At 43.9% G+C, this 19,148-nt stretch overlaps 8 protein-coding genes across 8 annotated transcripts; 3 read left to right on the top strand and 5 right to left on the bottom strand.

Annotated features, from left to right (window-relative positions):
• Window positions 1–46: 46 nt before the first annotated feature.
• Window positions 47–1,370, bottom strand: L199_006001 (uncharacterized protein; the record flags this gene model as incomplete). Its single annotated transcript, XM_064891702.1, has 4 exons — window positions 47–158; window positions 226–557; window positions 640–736; window positions 829–1,370. 4 exons carry the CDS (start codon window positions 1,368–1,370, stop codon window positions 47–49), a joined length of 1,083 nt encoding a protein of 360 aa, XP_064747774.1.
• Window positions 1,371–1,611: 241 nt separating this feature from the next.
• L199_006000 (uncharacterized protein) lies at window positions 1,612–4,586 on the top strand (the record flags this gene model as incomplete). Its single annotated transcript, XM_064891701.1, has 8 exons — window positions 1,612–1,916; window positions 2,021–2,765; window positions 2,892–3,131; window positions 3,216–3,545; window positions 3,667–3,983; window positions 4,064–4,129; window positions 4,305–4,486; window positions 4,549–4,586. 8 exons carry the CDS (start codon window positions 1,612–1,614, stop codon window positions 4,584–4,586), a joined length of 2,223 nt encoding a protein of 740 aa, XP_064747773.1.
• Window positions 4,587–4,812: 226 nt separating this feature from the next.
• On the bottom strand, window positions 4,813–5,423 carry L199_005999 (uncharacterized protein; the record flags this gene model as incomplete). Its single annotated transcript, XM_064891700.1, has 2 exons — window positions 4,813–5,073; window positions 5,223–5,423. The coding sequence occupies 2 exons, from the start codon at window positions 5,421–5,423 to the stop codon at window positions 4,813–4,815; spliced, it is 462 nt and encodes a 153-aa protein (XP_064747772.1).
• Window positions 5,424–5,845: 422 nt separating this feature from the next.
• Window positions 5,846–6,724, top strand: L199_005998 (uncharacterized protein; the record flags this gene model as incomplete). Its single annotated transcript, XM_064891699.1, has 4 exons — window positions 5,846–5,983; window positions 6,134–6,171; window positions 6,437–6,511; window positions 6,640–6,724. 4 exons carry the CDS (start codon window positions 5,846–5,848, stop codon window positions 6,722–6,724), a joined length of 336 nt encoding a protein of 111 aa, XP_064747771.1.
• Window positions 6,725–7,014: 290 nt separating this feature from the next.
• On the bottom strand, window positions 7,015–8,503 carry L199_005997 (uncharacterized protein; the record flags this gene model as incomplete). Its single annotated transcript, XM_064891698.1, has 3 exons — window positions 7,015–7,554; window positions 7,633–7,912; window positions 8,211–8,503. 3 exons carry the CDS (start codon window positions 8,501–8,503, stop codon window positions 7,015–7,017), a joined length of 1,113 nt encoding a protein of 370 aa, XP_064747770.1.
• A 382-nt stretch (window positions 8,504–8,885) lies between these two features.
• On the bottom strand, window positions 8,886–10,029 carry L199_005996 (uncharacterized protein; the record flags this gene model as incomplete). The annotated part of the gene is made up of 3 exons (XM_064891697.1): window positions 8,886–9,107; window positions 9,211–9,775; window positions 9,890–10,029. The coding sequence occupies 3 exons, from the start codon at window positions 10,027–10,029 to the stop codon at window positions 8,886–8,888; spliced, it is 927 nt and encodes a 308-aa protein (XP_064747769.1).
• Window positions 10,030–10,519: 490 nt separating this feature from the next.
• On the top strand, window positions 10,520–12,960 carry L199_005995 (uncharacterized protein; the record flags this gene model as incomplete). Its single annotated transcript, XM_064891696.1, has 7 exons — window positions 10,520–10,579; window positions 10,650–10,657; window positions 10,722–11,179; window positions 11,257–11,575; window positions 11,643–11,811; window positions 11,930–12,467; window positions 12,551–12,960. 7 exons carry the CDS (start codon window positions 10,520–10,522, stop codon window positions 12,958–12,960), a joined length of 1,962 nt encoding a protein of 653 aa, XP_064747768.1.
• Window positions 12,961–13,183: 223 nt separating this feature from the next.
• Window positions 13,184–18,782, bottom strand: L199_005994 (uncharacterized protein; the record flags this gene model as incomplete). Its single annotated transcript, XM_064891695.1, has 15 exons — window positions 13,184–13,479; window positions 13,556–13,898; window positions 13,962–14,147; window positions 14,212–14,500; window positions 14,574–14,685; window positions 14,747–15,430; window positions 15,486–15,613; window positions 15,736–15,787; window positions 15,842–15,956; window positions 16,009–16,024; window positions 16,078–16,378; window positions 16,445–16,678; window positions 16,728–16,817; window positions 16,875–17,155; window positions 17,227–18,782. The coding sequence occupies 15 exons, from the start codon at window positions 18,780–18,782 to the stop codon at window positions 13,184–13,186; spliced, it is 4,683 nt and encodes a 1,560-aa protein (XP_064747767.1).
• Window positions 18,783–19,148: the final 366 nt, after the last annotated feature.

The following is a 19,148-nucleotide window of genomic DNA, read 5'->3' as shown; positions in this document are numbered from 1 at the left end:
TGCATGTTATATTGTACTCTAAGTGCGATGTATAGCAGGGGTTTGACTACTCCAATTTCCATACTTGATTATTTGTTAGACCCAATTCACCTAATATACCTGTGATTGGACCTTGACTGAGATTGGGTGTCATAGATCCACAGAGTGGTCTCATAAGCCTGATCGCGAAAATGACGATGTCAGTCGTCAATCGCCATGTCCCCTACTTATAGGATGCCAACTTACATCGGAGGTAAACAAATCAATACCAATACCCTCTGATCCCTGATGCTCTTTGATTCATGTTGGAGGGCATTAACGATAACTTGTTTAGGTATCAAACCAGGATCGATCCTTGTGATTTGTAGGTTGTTACCGAATTTTTGTTGGAGATGCGGTAAGAATGATTTATCAATGATTGTATTGGACCAATCTTCCCTTCCTTCCAGAGGATTCGAGTGGATCAAGTGAAGTTTCGGTATCACTTCCGAAGAAGAGGTAGAGGAAGATGAGGAAGAGGGTGAAGGGAGTTTGGAGAGCAGTTGAAGGAAAGGTGAGATGGCTGTTCCTGTAGATATCTACGCATAGCCAAAAAAAGACATTTAGCATCATTGATATTCTAGGATGTCATATCGAGTGAGTTGTTTTGGTCGTACTCACCATTATTATCTTATCGTATTGATTTGGATAAATGGAAAAAGTAGGTATAGGACCTCTTATTCCTACTTTATCTCCATCTTTCAAATTGTGTACTACCCTACGACAAAACAGACAACCATACCACCATATCATCAGTACCGTGCCAATTATTTTAGTCCATGTCAGTCGACGTAAAAGGGTTTCACTCACCTACCTACTTCTCCACCTCTCACTCGCTTGACGACCAATCTAATTTCCCCATCGTCCAAACAATCGTTGATGGGTGTATAAGGCCTTTCGATCTGTATATCCGGACTCTTGATCATCATATGCTGCACTACCACTTCCCCTCCTTCTGTATTGGCTATAGCCCCATCGGTACGATATGGCCTCTCGAAGAATTCTCTAGAGGTGGATGATTCAGGTATAGGAACGGTGATTAGTTTGTGTTGGGCCGACAAGGTTTGGGTGGACGATATGGGTTGTTCAGAGTATGTGTGGGGTGTGAGAGATGGTGAAGAGGGGAAGAAGAAATATGAGGTGGGAAGGGTGAGTCCTAGGAGTGTGAGTGCTAGACGAGGATGGGATCGGAGCCATGAGGATCTTGAAGATGGGCCGGATGGTGAGGATGAGGAGGAGGTGAATTGACGGTAGGTCAGACCACTGAGCCTGAGCGGGGATGTCTTTGAGACAGATGAAGACATTCGACTACATTGTAGACATGTCGTTCGTATGGGTTGAGTGGGCGACATGGTCAAGGTGGATGGATATTTCGGTTGGATAGGAAATGAAGTGCGATGTCAAGAAGTGATAAGGTAGTGGACAACCTCCATTTCAGACTCTTTGGTTGTCCGTTCCATCTGTTCGAAGAATTATCCGGGGTTTAACCGAGCCGCCACCTGACTGCAAAAGTACAAAGTATACAACACTCGCTCTTGTACATACAGCTTTGACTAGACTTCTTATTCCCACTCTACACATCATCATAAAATCATGCCTAGATCACCTTCACCAGATTACCGAAGAGAGAGAGATAGGGACAGAGATAGAGACAGACGAGATAGGGACAAAGAGAGAGACAGATACAAAGATAGAGACGATGATCGGAAAGCATCTAGCTCAAGACGGGATGAAAGGGATAGAGATGGTGACAGATCGAGGAGAGACGATAGGGATAGAGACAGAGAGAGGAGAAAAAATAGATATGACGATGATAGAGATAGGAGGGATAAGAAACGGGATAGGAGTAGGAGTAGGAGTAGGGACAGGAGTCATAAGAAGGACAAGAAACGGAAAGAGTGCGTGATTTCATTTGACACCATCACTATTACATCTCTCTCCTCGAAACGGCTCTACATAGCCAGGAATCCAAGCATGTTCTGATAGCTGATGTGCCTTATAGCTCTCGAAGCCCCTCACCTTCCGCCAAAAGTAAACGGAAAGAAGCCAAAGCAGCTGCCAAAGCCGCTGCTCGACGAGAAGCCGAACTTGAACAATCCCGTGCTCTAGCAGAACTGTCGATGTACAGTGCGACCGATAACCCCTTCCACGATGCGAATTTAGGTGAACAGTTCAAATGGGGTAAGAAGATCGACAAGGAGAAGAAAATGGGTATGACGACTGAGGAGATCGCTCGAAAAGATGCAATCAGACGACAAGAGGCTAAAGAGGAATTGGAGAGGCTGAACAAAAAAAGAGCAGAGAGAGAGGTAGAAATGCAATTGAGAGAAGAAGAGGAAAATAGGTTAAAGAGATTGGCAGAAGATGAACAGATGAAAGAATGGATTGAGAAAGAAGATGATTTCCAATTGGAACAATCTAGACGAAGAGCAGGTATAAGATTAAGGGAACAAAGAGCGAAAGCGATCGATTTCTTAGCTATCAACTTGAGATTTGCCGATCCAAAGTCAGTTGGTATGAATATGTCTAGTGCCATTGGTGCGTTGACAAATCCAAAGAAAGGAGAGGTAGAGAGGGAACAGGAAGAAGAAAATTGGGGTTGGGCAGATGCAGGATTCGAATTTGAGATTGACGAGCCATGGAAAATATTCGATAATTTGAATCTTGAAGATTGCGTGGAATTGGAACATGATATCAAGATGTATTTGAGTTTGGAGAAATCACCTATTAATATCGAATTTTGGGAGGTGAGTGAAAATACATGATCTATCGGATATCTTACATAAAATGGGTTTCTACCTGTATTCATCTTCCTCATGATCGTGTTTCAATTTGCATCCTGAGAACATCACAATGCTGATGCTTTTTATTAGGCAATGCAAGTAGTCTGCACCTACCACCTCGAGAATCTTCGTGATCCGGATCACGCAGAAGGTGGACGATTATTTGACAAAGAAGTTGACGAATCGGCCAGTAATATAGTATCTGGGCTGAGTCTTCAGCGATTGGTCGAATTAGAAAACAGGACCAATGCGATGCTGAGAAGTGGGCAACCTGTCGATGGGGAGTTTTGGGATCTGGTTCTGAGGAAGATTCACGTCGAAAAAGCTATTGTGAGTGAGAAACTCCATAATTCATAAAAGATTTGGATGTCATCGTGTTCTACTTGCATTGTATGGACACTGATCGCCTTGCAGGCTAAACTCAACTCGATCCACGAAGTCGTCCTGAAGAACCGATTGGAGCAATTCAAGCGACGACAACGAGAAGACGCAGCCAAGGTCCAAGCTGAATTGGGAGGAGTCATCGTCAACAAGAACGAGCAATTCGGTGGTGATATCCATGCTGATATTGGTGACCAAGATGAAGGTGAAGATGGTGAAGATATTGACGTCGATGATGACGAAGATGATTACGTGGAACCATATGAGAGGGAAATGTCACCTCTGCCTGCCGATCCGAAGACCATGGTCTTGGATGAGAGGAGATTACCTATTGTTGATGAGGAGGATGAAATGCGAGCACTAGTGAGTATAAGTTATTGAATCGATCGTATGCCCTCAGTTTTCATACATAAGCTACGTTGTGACAGATTACTCTCCGCCCATTCTTCTATGTTGTCGATACTGATCACTCTGCCCCTCACAGTTCGCTGCAAGACGATCCATCACCTCTTCAGGCTTCGTACCCAAATATGCTAGACCATCCGCGACCACCATTGAATCAGTGTCCCGACCCTCTGCAGCAGACTTGGAAGCAGAAAGGATCTACCGGGCCGAAGCGGAGAAAGAAATGCGAGATTACGGTTCGGACGAAGATGATGAAGAGTTTGGCGATTTGGACAATGGTTTGGATGTTCCTGGCACATACGATTGGTCAGATAGATATCGACCTAGGAAACCTAGATTCTTCAATAGGGTTCATACAGGTTACGAGTGGAGTAAATACAATCAAACTCATTATGAGTGAGTAATCCACTTCACTGCTGCAACAGGATTTCGAAGGTGTTTGTCTACGATTGATGGATACTGATTTTGATGTGCAGTTCCGATAATCCTCCCCCGAAAGTGGTTCAGGGTTATAAATTCAATATATTCTATCCTGATCTGATGTGAGTGTCACTACACCTTTTTGTCCTTCTTTCGCGTTTGCAACTGGCAACTGCGACCCTGGTGTCTCTCTGGTATTACCTTCAATAAATGTGGAGATCTTTCTGTCCTCCTGCGTCTTCTTCGTTAGGGCCATGTGTGTATGCCGTATGCGATGCTGACTTTGACCTCTTACAGTGATAAATCCAAAGCACCCACGTACTACCTCAAACCCATCCCGGACGATCCAGAAACTACCATGATTGTCTTCACCGCTGGACCGCCGTATGAGGATATTGCTTTCAGGATCGTCAGAAGACCGTGGGAGTATTCACATAGGAAAGGATTCAGGAGTACGTTTGACAGAGGTGTACTGCAATGTAAGTGATTTAGCTCTCAAGTTGGCATTGAGGAGGGGGGCTGATATGGTTTGGCAATACAGTGTACTTCAACTTCGGAAGAACGTTCTACAGGAAATAGGGTTTCTGGCTGTCTACATATGTCAGTCTGATCTTGAGAGGAACGATGGTGTTTGGGTGTGCTATAACGTAACAGAAGTCAATACATGGAATGTATTTTTGACATCGTGATAATGCATTGATACGAATGTGTTACAAGTACTTTACAACATGGAGTAAAAGGGTACAATGTGACGAAAACATGACTTAACAGATCTGATTAGTGAATGTAGTCTCGGTGGTTCACGTCAACTCGCTACACCTTCCCATTCTTTGACCATCCAAGCATTGCCTCCGCCTCTTCTAATCTGCTTGATCTCCTCTCTCCTCTCCTTCCTAGATTTCTTCTCCGACTTCTTGTTGTAATCGCTGTTTCTCACTGGCGCGGTATTTGGCTCGTCCGCCCACGCTGCTATCTCATATGCGGTCGCGCGCTGTTCGGATTGCAGGGATAGGGTAAGTTGGGAATGACGGCGGAGTCGTTGATGAAAACGGATCCAGGATGAGATCTGTAAAAAGAAGATGACGTTAGTGCCGGATTAACAAAAGTACCATGAAATTGAGGAACAAGGTATCATCCAACGGGCCAAATACATCCCATCACCGTTCTAAGGTAAGAATGTATGAATGTATGAATGTATGAAAGAATGGTATTCACCTTGATAAACAAGACCAAAGCAGTCAAAGCCAGAACGATCACACCTGCAGCTACGGCCGTTCTGACGATCTTACTCGTCCCATACGAGTAGACGTACGCCGAGGAAGTAGCACTCTGCGTTGTGGTAGATGAACCGGTGTAAGTCGAAGTGCCCGTAGAAGACATGGTGGTTATAGATCCGGCAGAATCGAGGGAAGGCATCTTGAAGAGATTCTCTCGAATAGAGGATCAGGTATCTTATGTTGACCCTGGCTTTCGTGAATCTACTGTTATGGCGCCTTTGAGTATAGGCTGCAGGATACACATGGAGTGTTTGAGGGTATACTTTGTGTATATGTGGGAGTATGTGACTGTGTGTGTCTTGCGATCTGGTGAATCATGCACACAACTGGAACATTGAACATCCTTTCGCTCGAGCCCGTGTAAACAGGTGAAGCGGCGAAAGCCGATGAGATATGACTGGTTTAGGCATGCGGATTGCCCCTCATTTCACCCGTGCGCCTGTAAACGGAAGAACGTTTCACACATCCTCCTCGAGTACGAATGAGATTCAAAAGAGATAGCTGTTCCATATATCCACACTTATTGATATATATCCATCAACAATCACAACACCATCCACAATGATCAGAGCAGGCTTATCGACGTTCTCCAGACCCATCGCATCGTCATCTTCCAGATCGACATCAGCAGTCGCAAGACGATACGCTTCTCATGGACCTAGTTACAATCCCCCTTCAGGTTATTTGTTCGGTGAAAGAGTGGGTATATGTCTTGTATTAGATGAGTAGGGTAATAAAGAGAGAAAGAGGAAGAAAAGGATGTCCTAGACGCTGGTATGATAGTGGATGGAGGGAATGAAGGAGAATGAATGAATAAATGCTAATGAGTTTGTGTTTACGGTGTCGTAGCCACCTAAAGATGGAAAGAGAGTGAAGGAAACCTGGGAGTGAGTATTTCTCTCTTATTTTTGTGGTATGATGGACTGTCATCACATAGACTGGGTCGGGTCTCATCAGATTGGATTGGATCGAGTCCATTGAATAATTGAGATTTCTCAAGAGTGATTTGTCGAAAAGTCTCTGCCATATCATTCCCGTCTCCTCAAACGGCGAGACGTCATACTTCTTTGTCCAACTCCCATCGATCTCGTTGGATCCATCATACCATCGAATAATAATGAATGCTGATCATTCTCTCATCTACTTTTATAGGAACATCTACTACGTCGGGATGTTCGGTGGTATGGCTTTAGCAGCTGTCATAATAGCTTACAAGCCCGATACGAGGTGGGTAGAGTTGGGTCAATATCTGTACATCAGAGAGATATCGTGCTAATATGTGTGATCTCTATCGCTTCTCTCTATAATCCCTTTTTGCTTGCTCTCTCTGTCTTACGTCATATAATCACCCGTAGTATCCAAACATGGGCATTGAAAGAGGCCAGAGCAAGATTAGATGCTAAAGGTGAAGAGTGGGAGTACAAGCCCAAGTCTGCTTAAGTATATCTGTATATCATATCTATAGTATAGACGGGGAGAGGGAAGCAGCGATGGGATGCATTTCTTTTATATTCTCTGTGAGATATGGTATGGTCAAACGATGTGAACCTGAAGCCATCACACATCAGATCTCAGTATTTGCCAAGATGAAGATCAAATTCTCAACTTTCTGACTCAGCACGATTCACTTTTGTAATGAATTGGACCGAAGAGTCCATATACAAATGCATGGTATACATGACACGAAATAGACGAATGTGACCCGACCCCCTCAATTGCCTGATCGTTACTTAGAGTCCCTTCTCAGCTGCTCTTTTCCTCTTCCACTCTTCCATCCTCATTCTCCTTAATCGTCTCTTCTCTTCCTCACTGCCATCGGAAGCTGCATCAAGACCGTTCTTTTCATCACCATCCATCGGTGGCGGCATGAGTTCGTCCGATGTTGGAGGTAAAGGTATATTCTCTTCGGGAGGAGGTGGCGGTGTTTCGACTACATCCTCATCCTCAGGAGGGGGCGGTGGTGGTTGAAGATCATCTACTACTTCTGCTTGTTCTTCCTCGCCGTCGCTGTCTTCACTACTATCATACCCACCTAACCCACCTAATCCTATACCTTTCTCTTTCTCCTTCTCCCTCTGTTCCTTCTGTTTCCCTTTCCTCAGATCATCCTTGATCTTCGTCCAAGTCAACTTATACCGTCCTTTTAGAAACTCAAACCTCTCGTCATTGGCGTGATTGGTCAGTATACGAAGTTCCAATACCGAGGGATTAGGGGAAGAGAAGATGGCTTTGGCGGTATGCTGCATTAACGCAAGGATCGGTCCGGGAGGCTATAAGGTCGAAAATTAGATATAAACATCAACGTCACCACCAGCACTGCTCTTCTGAGAATGATTCGGAAAGCTTACCTCCTCATTTTCGATCCACTGTATCTTCCCATCCTTCACTTCATACTCCTCGTCCTCCTTTTCCCTCTCTTTCAGTCTTTCTTGACGCAATGCTTCAATCCACTTTCGTTTTTTCTGCTGCTCGTACGCCTCAATCTCCTCTGGATCAGAAAGGTAGAACGTCTCTTCGATGTCAGAGGGGAGGGAATCCCAGGATGATGACGACGAGAGCGGTGCGGATGGGGTTGGAAGGGTGGTAGAGGGGATAACAACGGACGGAAGGAGATGGAGGATATCGTGTCTGAGAAAGACCAAAAGTCAGTATTTGCTACAATGGTCTGAGTGTGAGGATGTAGGTGTACATGAAGATATTATGTCAATGTCCTTCCCACTCTATCACAGCGTAGTTCTCATAAGTCAGAACCAATTATAGTGTTCATGAATGACCATCTCAATTGGATGCTCCTCAAATTCCGGTCCTTCATTTCATCCGGTCCTCAAGCTCATTCCACCCTTACTTCCTGCTCTGCTCCATGAGTTACGTGTTGCCCAGCCCATGAGTGATATCGTAGTATAAATTCTCAAGATAAGATACCTACCTATCAGCCCAGATTTCTGTCTCCCCTTCTTCCGCCTCATCTTCCACCTCTCCAGCATATCTGATTAATCCCAATCCAGACCTACTATCTCTCCGAGTCACCTCCCTGGCTCGATCGTCTTGCGAGTATATAAGCTGAGCTTCATATGCTTGTACATAAGCTATAGGTGGTATCTGAACGGTCGTCGAAGTCGAGGCGGAAGAAGTGGAAGTGGAAGCGGAGGGATTGGTCCTTGCCGAATGAGAGTGGTGGGATCGAGAGGGGTGAGAGCGTTTGTGAGGCCGTGGGTACATCGTGCATGTCCTATGATTGTGGATCTTTGTAGAGGTCGAAGAAGACAAAGAGAAGTGAAGATGGATGGATGAGGACTGGTTTCTTTTGTTGTCATGTCTTCGGACTGTTGGGAATGAGACCGGTTTCCAACGGAAAATGTCGATAAACATGACCTCAGTGGCTCATCTGGAAGCTGAGGACTTTTATTGACACGATGGTCGAAGAAAATCAAAGGTGGAGCCTGTGCTGCATGAGATGCAATCGCAATCAAGTTGTTGAGGATATGCTCTAGATAGGTAGAATACATAAGGTGAATCTATAGTAGGTAGAAAATACAGCTACACGTTTAAATGGCTTTCTCGCTGTTGCAATCTTCTGATAAAATAATTAAATGGCCATGGCCTAATCCTCTTCCTCATCACCTGGCCCACCCTCCCCCTCCTCCTCTTTCCCCGCATGTCGGAACAGCCAATATTTCTGAACGATGAATATCAGATCGAATGTCAGGGACAAAAACGATAATCCCAATTTAGCTGGGTTGGCGATTATACCTTGTGGGTCGTGTGAAACGAGTATTGAGGAAATTACCAGTTGGGCGAATGACAAGATCGACCCGATGAGGTCCTATACGAAACGTTTGAATCAGCAATTGTCGAATAATGTGATTTGTAAATTCATTTTCATAGCGAATCGATGATTACTAAAGTTTGCCGAAGAGTTCACTCACACAGATGATCTGTCCGATAGCGAAACCCTCTACACTCCTCAATTTCCAATTCAACACCACTTGCGGTATGTATTTCACCGTAGATATGATCAATTTTATAGATGAAACGAGGTATAACCAATCTAACAATTGATATTTGCCTAACCAGACTAATACCGCTGATATACCTGCAGCAGCGAATAAAGCTGCTAGGGCAATTTGACATGGTACAGAGGGTTTGGTTGGTTCGACGGATACTAGCGAATCACCTTTAGTCCTGTTATCGTCATTTCCGTTGTGGTGCTGGTGAGGTAGAAGGGGATCCTCCTCTCTTCCATATATACTTGATTTGTTGACCTTTCGAGAATACCACCATACCTGACCTAACGTTATGGTAGAGATCAGAAAAGCATGTAAGGAAAATGCTAAATCCGATTTAGATACTTCTGGGAAATGTCCCTCGCCATGTCGTTCTTCGTATTGTCTCCTTGCGATTGGTGAGAAATAAGCTCCCCATGACCAGAGGGTCAAGGCGAGAAAGCCTAGGGGATTGAGGTAGATGAAATCGGGAGAGAGTCCAGTAGTGCTATCCATTCATGTCAGCGGAATGATACGTGGATCACAGCTTCGCTGGGTCGAGATCACTCAAAATGGGGGCCATAGGTAGATATTATGCATCTGAATCTGATCGCTAACTCACCGTTTCCTCCTATAATTTAATATCAATTGAGGGTAGAACGAATATGACCAAGCTATGAAATAGGCTACACCGCAGAATGACACCACTCCATTCCAGAATGGGTGATCCGATGCTTTGGTTATGACGTTGAGTATTTCCATCTTGGACGGCAGCTAATCACTCTATAATCTATGTATCTATGATGATTTTGAAAGTGATGTTGGACGATTGATTATTGTGTTTGCCATTACTACAGCAACGAGATAATGAAATTGGCTCATCTGCGATCTTTCAGGTACGATCAAATGGCGCAATGTGAGGCAATAACCCTGTTTATGTAATCCCAACAACATGGTTTGCACGCGGTTTAACCTATTTTTAGTCTAGTATCAACAGGCACGGACGCAGATCGATAATGGCTCAAAGGTAAATAGAAGGTGCATCTCATTCGCAGAGATGAAAATAGAAATGTTCAAACCTATCTATCCACACCCCATCATCCTTTGATTCGCAATCCCACTTCTTCTTTCTTTCCCATCGTCATGGAAAAATCATAGAGTAGACACGACCAGTGGATCCATTCAGAGTCTGGATAGAAAAGCAGTCAACACTTGATATCCTTCCCGACCAGTTTGAAGAGGATCAAGCAACATGGAGACCATAGCCCACCCGGTAGACAAGCGGTTCATCCCCATTCCCACTCAGTACCAGGTGAGCTTAGTCTTTTCGAGATCTCGCATCCATATAAAGCTCATTCGCTGACTGGCATGTTGTATTATAGATATACGAGTGTGTTCAAAAATCTCACGTCATACGATATATCTCACGCTGACTATTGCCTGTTCTTTTCCAGCTCATATACTATAGACCCACAATGGCAAATCAAATTCACGATTATATGGACATCCGTCTTAGCGTTCTCTACACTGGTATCAATACCATATATAATACATATGTGGAAGATCGGCAGATTATATTCGGGATTATCCATAAATGAATCGCTGGACGAACCAACGTCTTTCCCAGAAACGGAAAAACAGGTATCTCAGACGAAAATAACCAAAGAGTCGAAAGGCAGTTCTTTCCTATCGAGAGGTTACATAATATTCGGATCCATTAGTCAAAGTATCACATTATGGACATTACCTATGCCAAGGTTGAAATGGTGGAAAGGTCAAATAGGAGATTGTTGTCGGCGAGCCTACTTGACTCTGAGTGTATCGCAAATCATCTTAGTATTAGGATATATGGTAGCTGTGGTATGTTGTTTTGTGATCGGTGCGGAACTTACCCAAAATTCAAATCGACCAGGTAAATATACAGTTCCCGATATACTGTGAATTACCAATTGACATTGCTGATTTAATTATTATCCATTGCACTTATAGGATTTATCGCCCTATCTCAACTACCGGTGATTATCCTTCTCTCTCTCAAATCACCTCTTCCCCTGCCCATATTCCTTCCATCATTATCATACGAACACTACAACTTCCTCCATCGGTGGGCCGGTCGAACGATGTTCATCTCCGCAACGGTCCATGGGGGAATGTGGATCAACCAGTTCATCCGAAATGACGAGATGGATCAGATCAGCAGTGATAAATCCAAACGAGGGATATTATCTTGGACGTTGATGTGTATGATTGTGATTACTTCTCTGAAACCTGTCAGGAGGAAGTGCTACCAATTGTTCTGGATCGCTCAGTGAGTCGTTTTACTATTTAAACATTCAGCTGAGTCGTTTTGGTATTGACAAGTGTGATAACTACAGTGTCATGTTCTTCGTCGGTTTCTTCGCTGCTATTTCTTATCATACACCCTACAGTAGACCGTGGATATACCCCTGCGCAGCTATATACGGATATGATCTTTTCGTGAGGATGTTGAGATACAGAATCAAGGATGCTACTTTGGTTCCTGTGGATGATACGTTGACAATGGTAAGTCAACAATACCACGGGTCATAAGAGACGATTCTTCGTCCACACGTATACGGAAGTAAAGCTGACATACCCTTGCCTTCCTTTCTCTCTATCTTTGTGTTACTTGCTATTACAGATTCACATAGCAGATTGCGACTCTGGCTGGTTACCTACCCAACACATATTCGTCAAAGTCTTAAAAGGTTCAGGGGTATTCGAATCCCATCCTTTCACTATTACCAATGCTACATCCACCACTGATCGCGGGATTGTACTCTATGCGAAAATATCGGGCGACTGGACTAGGAGGATACATGATCTGGCTAGAGATACTGGCACTTTCGAGGTGGATATGGATGTGGATGATGATCAGATCATGGAAGAAACCCAAAGATTTTTAGAGAAAGAACAACAGATCAGGGAGGGGAATGATAATGATATGGGCAGTGGATTCGACCATCCTGGAAGGAAAGTCCAGGTTATGATTGATGGGCCGTACGGAGGACTGAAAATCGATTTGGGACAGTATGAGAATGTGCTCTTGATCGGAGGTGGAAGTGGGATAACGCTTATCCTCGGATCGATCGAGGAATGTATAAGACTCAGACAGAGTAGGAATGATAATGGACGGAGACCAAGGAAGGTCGATGTAATTTGGGTAGTAAGAGATATGTGTGAGTGGAGTTCAAACAAGCGGTAGTGTAGGATCAGGTTGAGCTGATCTGTTTTGGTTGAATTGGATGGATGGGTAATGTAGCTACTATTCAAGCGATCTCACCTACTTTAACATACCTTCATGATCAATCCAACAACCTGGGTATAGAATTGCAATACAATTTATACTTGAGTAATCCGCCGAATCCTTTACCTGATGTACCTTCGACATTACCTGGTACAACAAAGTTATCACCTTACAGACCTGAGATTTCACAATTATTAAGAGAATCATTACCCATACCAACCTCAACTTCCGATTCCATTCAGCTCGAGTCGCATATGGCGCAAGATGAGAGCATGAGAGGAGATATCGGAGGTGGTCTAGCTGTGATAGCTTGTGGTCCGGAGGGAATCGTCACAGAAAGCAAAAATGCAATTGCAAGTCTCAGTGTGAAAGATAAAGTGAGGAGCGGTGGAATAGGATTTCACGGTGAATGTTATAGTTTATAATATCATATGAAAGGACACTATAGATAGCGTATGGTATGATTTGTACACTTCTTTATCTGTAATTGTATTTTGTGTATTGTATATCTGATTATCATACGATACCATATGTATACATGCAATAAATGTAATCATCTAAAAGTGACCAGATAATCTTTGAAAGAAAAGTCCGCATGCGACCTACTATCAAATAACGATAATGAAAGGAGAATGAAAAGAAGAAGCTCTACAGATCAATTAAGTTAACTTCTTCTTTCTTATCCTCTACATCTGCACTTTGATTGTGTTTCTGATTTGATTGAATATCCGCTTCTATTTCCATTTTCTCCGAGGCTTCACTTTCAGCTTGTTCTTGTTGTTGTATTTCCAATATCTCTCGATGTAAAGTATCTATCAACCTCTTTCCCTTTCTAACATAACACAACAAAGCGGGATTCGCATCATCCCCTGTGCGATCTTGCAGTACCTCTGAAGATGGAACTTGAGTGACGGTCTCGTCATTGTATTTAAAGAATGTATCGGCTACGCGTAACGTGTAAATCTCAGTAAGACAAAGAAGCACAAATTCAAATAAAATCAAGAAGCATTCCAAACTCACAATGATCAGGTAACCAACTTTGATAAGTCCAGTAATGTCCCGAACCTGAATTTTTCCCTCTGTGCATGAAAACGCTAACCAATTCATATTCCCATTCATCCTCTCCAGAAGTTTCGTTGTCGTTCCAAATTTCATCCATACGTGATTTCAATTTTGGTAATGATTCTTGTAAATTCACAATCTCACTATCAACAGATTGTAATTCTATTTCTAATCCTTTTAGTAGATCCGGAGTAAGATCATCAGATAGTTCTGGCATATACAATTCAGATTGATTTTGGTTTTCAATCAAGTGACGTAGAGAGGATGTAACGTGTTTGAACGTATCGGGGATTGATAGTGGCTGACATCATTTCAAGCCAAACATCAGTTCCCAATCTGTCATCATTGAGCATACATCACCGACCTTATGATTCCTCAATTGATGTAATCTGGTCCGAATCCTTACCATCTCCCTAGTCACCTCGATAGCTTCCTCTCTCTTTCTTGGATCAGCACCAACCAAGAATCTACCCATGGACAAAGTCTGACTGAACGGAATATGAGTATTCGTCTTTCGCTCTCGTCCAGTCGAAGGATCATATTGAGATCGCTGGACGACCCAATCAGCTACGACCAACACAAACGCTGATAGGCCTGATGAGATGTTGACTTACCCTCATTTGGATATAAAGCATATCGGGAAACACATCCATCAGATCCATCATATACCCTTTCTTCCCTTCGTATTCTATATCCGCTCCTTTAAGGTACAATTCCGCCAAACAATCCGATAAATCTTTACCTTCCTCTTCGACACCTATGATAGGATGGACAAATACCGATTCAACGGGTTTCTGAGCTTCGTACGTTATTGATTCTCTCCTTCCTCCTGGTCCACTGGGCGATCGTGAGGGAGAAGCAGTTTCATATATGATTTGTTGTTTGTATTTACATGAAAACAAGCTTATGTTCACATAACGTGCAAGTCAGCTATACAATTTTCTCGCTTGTCATGGAACCGTTCTCGCCGACTGACCTTTGTATCAGATTGGACCCCTTTTGGCCATCTTGATCAGAAGGTTCATCTAGAGCTAGTTCAAGTTGCGATAATACGTTGATCAGAACTTCAGCTGAATCTTGTTGTAACCCTAAAAAACGAATGCGATCATCAGCTATATCATCGCAGATCTCGTAGGGATGCTAACTGACCGAAACGAAGACCTGAACTTAATGTATCCTTCTTAGCTAGATTAGGTCGAGGTGGTAAAGGGGGAGGCACACTTGGTGGATCATACTTCACCTCCTCTTGCTCCTGCGGTCCTGGTTGCCGGAAAAATTCTTCCTTTGTTTCAGGGATTGGTGATTTCAGATCTAAATGACCCAAATCCATGGTAGCAGATGGTGAATCAGGTTGTACTGGTTGTACTTCACTTTCGGGGTTATCCGGTCGGGGCACAAGTTCAAAATCATCTATCTCCATAGGCGACGTAGCATGAGTATTCGTCTCATCAGATTTAAGCCTTGTCACTCCTCCCCCTGAAGGACTGGAGGAATCATCTCTATCTTCACTTGCTCTTTTACCCAAGACCGAAGATTCTCTATCTTCCCTCGCTGTCACGGTTGATGTCGAAGAATCTGCTTGAGCAGGCTTGAGTTCCGGTGAAGAGATAGGAGTGGCCACTTGTGTTGAAGAAGGTGAGGGAACATCAGGAATATCGGGTATATCGTCTAACGAGAATTTGGATGTTGTAGCCTGTTCAGGTTGAGGGGGCTCAACGATAGCGTCTACTTCCGGTCGAGTAATCGCTAAATAAGCGAGTTCTTCGTCTGGTCGAACGGAAGGTGATTCGGATTTATACAATTGCAAGAACAGTAGACGAAGTTGTCGAACGACTGAAAGACAAGAGTACATGAGCATTGCATGGCTTCTCCTTACATTTGCACTCACATCGTTTCGACCTCTCCACATCTGCTTTCTTAGCTGTGGCAGGCTGTGTTTGATGCTGCTCAAATGAAAGCACAGCATCTCGAAGGGGTTTGATCGAGTAAAGATATTGCAAAATGGAATTGAGATAGCTGTGACAGAAGCCGTCAGTTCAGTCCAGATTGGTTAGCGTCGGGCTAGACTAACCATGTGTTTCTAAAAATACGTCAGCTTGATATGATCAATATCTGTCAAGTCGATACAGCTGACTTACCCGATATTGTGCAACCCAACCGGGATGTCTTTCCTAGCAGGAGCTTCAGGTTCTATACCTTCAGATTAGCTTTTGTAGCCGAGTCGAGCCGCGATATCACACTTACCCCTCGAACCAGTCTGCAAAAATGTCTTGACACCAGGTCTCTCTTGTCCGGGGGCATCAGCTATGATAGATAGGCACTTTCGATAATGGTCCGCTTTTCCAGGGTACTCGTTGACCTAAACAATCTCATTAGCTATTGCCGTTTCCCCGGAAAGACAAATGACATACGGCCATCTCGTATTGCCTGACATGATAGTCAGCTTGTTGTCCGATTTGAAGAGAGAAACGAAGACTCACATCAACAGTCCGTCGTCGATGGCATCTTCAGGACAATTCAGTGCTGAATAAGCTTCCTGGACGGTCATGAGGGTTTCCCCATTTTCTCCCATGTTTTTCATCAATTCTGATTTTCTGTGTCTGCCAATGATCACTAACGCTCTAGAAAGGTTTTGTTTTTCCTGAGCTGAAGAAGCGGACTGCACGGCTTGCTTGTGAAGCTCCAAGATATGAGATTCAGGCGCTTCTTCGCGAGGCACAAAGATGGATTCAGCATACTCGGGCGTATATCCTATGGCGTGGTACGCTCGCTCAAGGTCATCTACATGTGAGTTTGGGTCAGTCAGCTGATAGGCTTCCGTGTGACGGTGATTAGGGTGTTACCTACCTGAACTGTATTTATCTAAAGATCGTTCCAGAGCAACTCTCATTTGTAAGCTCTCCCTTCCATATATCGGTGCTTCAGCGATCTTCTCCAATGCACTCAAGTAGCTCGGTGCACTTTCGGCATCACACGATATCTGCAGTCCGTAGGCGATCTCGATAGTCTGTGCTCTATCTTGCTTGGTCACTCCTAGGGTATGCAAGGCACTTTTAACGGTATCACCGTATGGTGTGGTACCTATTCGAAATGTGTCAGCTCGATTCGGTAACTTGGTAGTATGGCTTACCTTTTGGATATTTATCCAATTCGATGATACCTTTCAGGCTGTTTTCGAGTGGGACGGATTGTATGAAAGGTAATACAGTGGCATCCACAGCTAAGAGCGCATCGTTGCACTGAGCATGATAGACATGAAAACCTATTGATGACTTACTATTACGCTGTTGATAAGCGATCAAGTAGAGTGTAATCTCCACCCATACTCTTATCATATACTGATCCATCTGTCTCTGTTTCCTCCTATCCTCTTCAGAGGGTTCGTCGCTTACTTTGAAAGGGCCCACTCTCAATCCATCTTCTTCCTGTTGACATGCGAAACCAATCTGGTATAAAAGATGAGAAGAAGTCATACTTGCTCCAATCTGTTTCTGGAATTTTGGATTATCTAATTTGACCCATCCCCGTTGACCTTTGAAAAGAGGATTCATCAATAGGCTATATGGGAATGATTCTTATTAATCGTTTCGTTCTACCTTGCTCTGATTAACATAAAAATATTTACTCACGTAGTTAGTAGACTCCAGGCTTCACTGACACCATTCGCTCCCCTGCCTTCATACCCTATAGCTGGATTACTCATCTTCTCATTGGTGAAAGTCTGTACCAAACCCAGAGGAATCTGACCGGGAACTAGACCTTTATCTACTTTGACCCATAACTCAGATGAACAGCTCAAAAACAATCTTGAAGGACTCTGTGGTTTGTCAAAAGAAGTTAAATTCGGATTTTCTTCATCTTGTAAACCGAAAGTTATATGTGGGAAAACATTCATCTTCTCATCTACTTCCACCCTTTCTATCCTTTTTTCTTCCTTGGAGTCTTCAGTGAGGGTTAAGAAACCATGCAAGTGATGATGATTTTCCTCAGCCAATAATCTTGAGGTCATGAGATCATTATATTTCTTGTACTCTGCTAATCTATCATCGTACGCTTTATCGTAATCATCCTTATTTTCGAACATTGCATCAGATCGAATCGATATTTCCCATTCTTCCATATTTTGTATGATAGGAGGATCACCTTGTCCAGCGGTGACACGTAGCCAGCCCCAGCAGGTCGTGCAGAAATACCATTCTTCATGACCTTCCTTCTGACCGGGCAGAGCATCCCATACGTCATCTAGCGTTGATATCCTTTCTGAGTCAGGTAAAGATCGCATAGACGCAGTGGATGGTGACGGACTAGGAGGCGCAGCCAATCCAGAGGAAGAAGCTATTGAGTTTGGTCTAGAGGAAGTTAAGTTTTTGTTGGTACCGTTCCATGCTATTCCTGCTGATGAGGAGGTTTGACCCTGACCTTGACCGTGAGGTTTCTTAGAAGGTTGGGGTAATTCCGTTATATTCGGTTGGACCAGTTCGTGCTCATGTATGATTTGAAGTAGTCGTCTAGGTAAGATACCACGTCCGATCTGGGGTCGGGTAGGTTCATCTGATGCCGTATTTGACGAAGGATCTATATCCATAGGATAGGACTTGACATCCGATTTCCAACTATCAATGTCATTCTTCATATCCTTCTCACCACCCAAGGTTGTTTGACTATCCTGTAACAATATCGATGGTGATTCCGGTGGCGGACCCATTTCGTCGTCTGACCCAATATGCTCAGCGACTATGCCTGGCGTATATCCTGGAGGATGTTCTTCAGGAGGTTCTATCACTGCTTCAGGAGGTCGATAGGGCGCATGAGGCGCGTCTTCAGCTGATGCCAAAGCAGGAGGGGATGATGGAATAGGTTGAGATGGGGCATGAAGTTGGAATAGATCTTCTTGGATGATTGGCGTATACTCTGATTGAGCTGGAATAGGTACAGTACGGTATTTCGTTCGATATGATCCCGGTCCATCTCGCCGATCGGATTTAGGTGCTCTGTGATGTTCAGGTGACCTAGGTCCAGCAGGCCTAGCATGGGATTTGTGAGCCGACGATGAGGGAGATGAAGGATCTGTCAAGGAATGACTCTTATACGTCTGCTGGGTGTTCAGTGAGTGCGATCGTGTGGGTGAACGGGGTGACTTAGGTCCGGTTGAGGAGGTGTGATGGGGGGATTTATCGGCAGTCATGGTTGAGCTATGGAGGATCATTCAGCAATGGAATTCACCAGGCCTGGATGTCTCTCACGAGCTTCATATGGTCCGACTCCTCTGTATTCGATAACCTCCAATCTCCTTCTTTGATAAAATACTATTTATCTCTAATCTTCCTAGTCTTCCTTCATAAAGCTGTGTGCGACGAGGGACAGGCTCGACTGAATGGGTTGAGGGAACAAAAAGGAGTTGCCGACTCGATGATGGATAAGAGTTATCTCTAAGACGTCCAGTGTCGGTCCAAGGTGTCTCTATATGCTATGTACTGTGTTATGGTGTCGACAGACCGTCATTATCATCATCATCAACATCATCCTAGTTACTTTGGACGATGATGACGAG

The sequence above is a fragment of the Kwoniella botswanensis genome, chromosome 1 (assembly GCF_036426115.1).
Source record: "Kwoniella botswanensis chromosome 1, complete sequence".
NCBI classification, from domain to species: domain Eukaryota; kingdom Fungi; phylum Basidiomycota; class Tremellomycetes; order Tremellales; family Cryptococcaceae; genus Kwoniella; species Kwoniella botswanensis.
This window is presented reverse-complemented; position numbering and strand designations above follow the sequence as displayed.